Source organism: Sapajus apella, unplaced genomic scaffold, assembly GCF_009761245.1.
Source record: "Sapajus apella isolate SASKATOON/1434 unplaced genomic scaffold, GSC_monkey_1.0 scaffold11439, whole genome shotgun sequence".
Lineage (NCBI taxonomy): Eukaryota > Metazoa > Chordata > Mammalia > Primates > Cebidae > Sapajus > Sapajus apella.
The window spans coordinates 1-1,855 of NW_022448360.1; the positions used below are offsets into that span (position 1 = coordinate 1).

The 1,855-nt window shown below is 65.6% G+C and overlaps 1 protein-coding gene across 2 annotated transcripts; it reads left to right on the forward strand.

The window, feature by feature from the left end:
- The first annotated feature begins 15 nt into the window (after positions 1 to 15).
- Positions 16 to 1,842, forward strand: LOC116548405 (synapsin-1). Of its 2 annotated transcripts, XM_032273879.1 has the most exons (4): positions 16 to 445; positions 791 to 795; positions 847 to 878; positions 968 to 1,842. In XM_032273879.1, the coding sequence occupies exons 1-4, from the start codon at positions 314 to 316 to the stop codon at positions 1,561 to 1,563; spliced, it is 765 nt and encodes a 254-aa protein (XP_032129770.1). In that variant the 5' UTR covers positions 16 to 313; the 3' UTR covers positions 1,564 to 1,842. The 2 variants fall into 2 exon arrangements, with proteins under 2 accessions (XP_032129770.1, XP_032129768.1); XM_032273877.1 differs by having other exon boundaries at positions 24 to 445; positions 791 to 878; positions 968 to 1,832.
- The last annotated feature ends 13 nt before the right edge of the window (positions 1,843 to 1,855 follow it).

Here is a 1,855-nt window from a genome sequence, read left to right on the forward strand (position 1 = left end):
CTCATAGGCCCTGGGAAAGTCTCCTCCTCCAGGGCCTCCCAGGCACCTTGCTGACCCACCATGGGCACCTCCCTGCCCAGGTTGGGCCCACAGGCCCTAATTTGCTCAGCCTTGCTCTGAAGCACCTTCTAAGCTGCAAGGTACCTTGAAACAGACAAGCCTTCCTCACTGTGTATAATCAGTGCCTCAGACACTGGGACTTGGCAGTGGCCATGCCCTTGGCTCACTGAAAGCACGGTGTTACTGCTGCCTCAGGCACGTGGCCTGCCTCTCCCCTCATGGATTCTTTCCTCCCCAGGTGGTGGGCTCCTCCATGCCGCTCATTGGTGACCACCAGGATGAAGACAAGCAGCTCATCGTAGAGCTTGTGGTCAACAAGATGGCTCAGGCCCTGCCCCGGCAGCGACAACGGGATGCCTCCCCTGGCAGGGGCTCCCACAGCCAGGTCAGGCCCCTGGTGCTGAGCTAGTGGCTTGAGCTCGTGTGGGGAGGTCAGCCATGGCTGTGCCATGGAGTGGATGATGTGTAGACTTACAGCAGCACCTCTGCATACGTCTGGCTGCAATTGCCAATTGTTTAAAACATTGACAAGCAGCTGCTGCCCTGACTTCCCTTAGCACCTCCCTACCCCACCCCTGGAAAACGGTCCTCCACCCCACCATCCGGCGTACACTCAGCTGGCCACAAATGGGGCAACACCCAGCGCACAGGGAACCTGTGTCATCATTGGCTGATGCTCCACTGGCTGGTAACTATTTTTAACCTCTCCTGCTCCATTCCTCTGCCACAGACTCCGTCCCCAGGGGCCCTGCCCTTGGGCCGCCAGACCTCCCAGCAGCCTGCAGGGCCCCCGGCTCAGCAGCGACCCCCACCACAGGGTAAGCGAGACGCAGGCAGCCTCAGTCCCCTACCGCAGCCGGCCATCTCTCACCCGCTCACTCTCACGTGCTCTCTCTCTGTCCGCCAGGCGGCCCTCCACAGCCGGTCCCAGGCCCCCAGCGCCAGGGACCCCCATTGCAGCAGCGCCCGCCCCCACAGGGCCAGCAGCACCTTTCAGGCCTTGGACCCCCAGCTGGCAGCCCCCTGCCCCAGCGCCTTCCAAGTCCGACCTCAGCGCCCCAGCAGCCCGCGTCCCAGGCCGCGCCGCTGACCCAGGGTCAAGGCCGCCAGTCTCGGCCAGTGGCGGGAGGCCCTGGGGCGCCTCCAGCAGCTCGCCCGCCCGCCTCTCCGTCTCCCCAGCGCCAGGCTGGCCCCCCACAGGCTACCCGTCAGACATCCGTCTCCGGACCGGCTCCGCCAAAGGCCCCTGGGGCCCCACCAGGCGGGCAGCAGCGCCAGGGCCCGCCCCAGAAACCCCCAGGCCCAGCTGGCCCCACACGCCAGGCCAGCCAGGCGGGTCCTGTGCCCCGCACTGGGCCACCCACCACGCAGCAGCCTCGGCCCAGCGGCCCGGGCCCCGCTGGACGTCCCACCAAGCCACAGCTGGCCCAGAAACCCAGCCAGGACGTGCCACCACCCGCCACCGCCACTGCCGGGGGGCCTCCGCACCCCCAGCTCAAGTAAGGGAACCCCTACAGCAGCCCTTGCCTTGCTGCTCACAAAGCGGGCCCCTACCCCAGTAAAGCAGTCCTAGCTTTCATGCTCCTCAGACCCAGGTCCCATGCAGGGGTCCCCAAAAACTCTCTCCAGCCTGGGCCAAGCCCTTCCCCCAAGCTTTCGAGCCTCGGGGCCCACCAGAAGCTCCGCCTCCTCACCCCAGGAATTTGGTGCCAGAATCCCAGAGAAACTGCACTCAGTTCGAATTCCTCCTCATAGGCCCTGGGAAAGTCTCCTCCTCCAGGGCCTCCCAGGCACC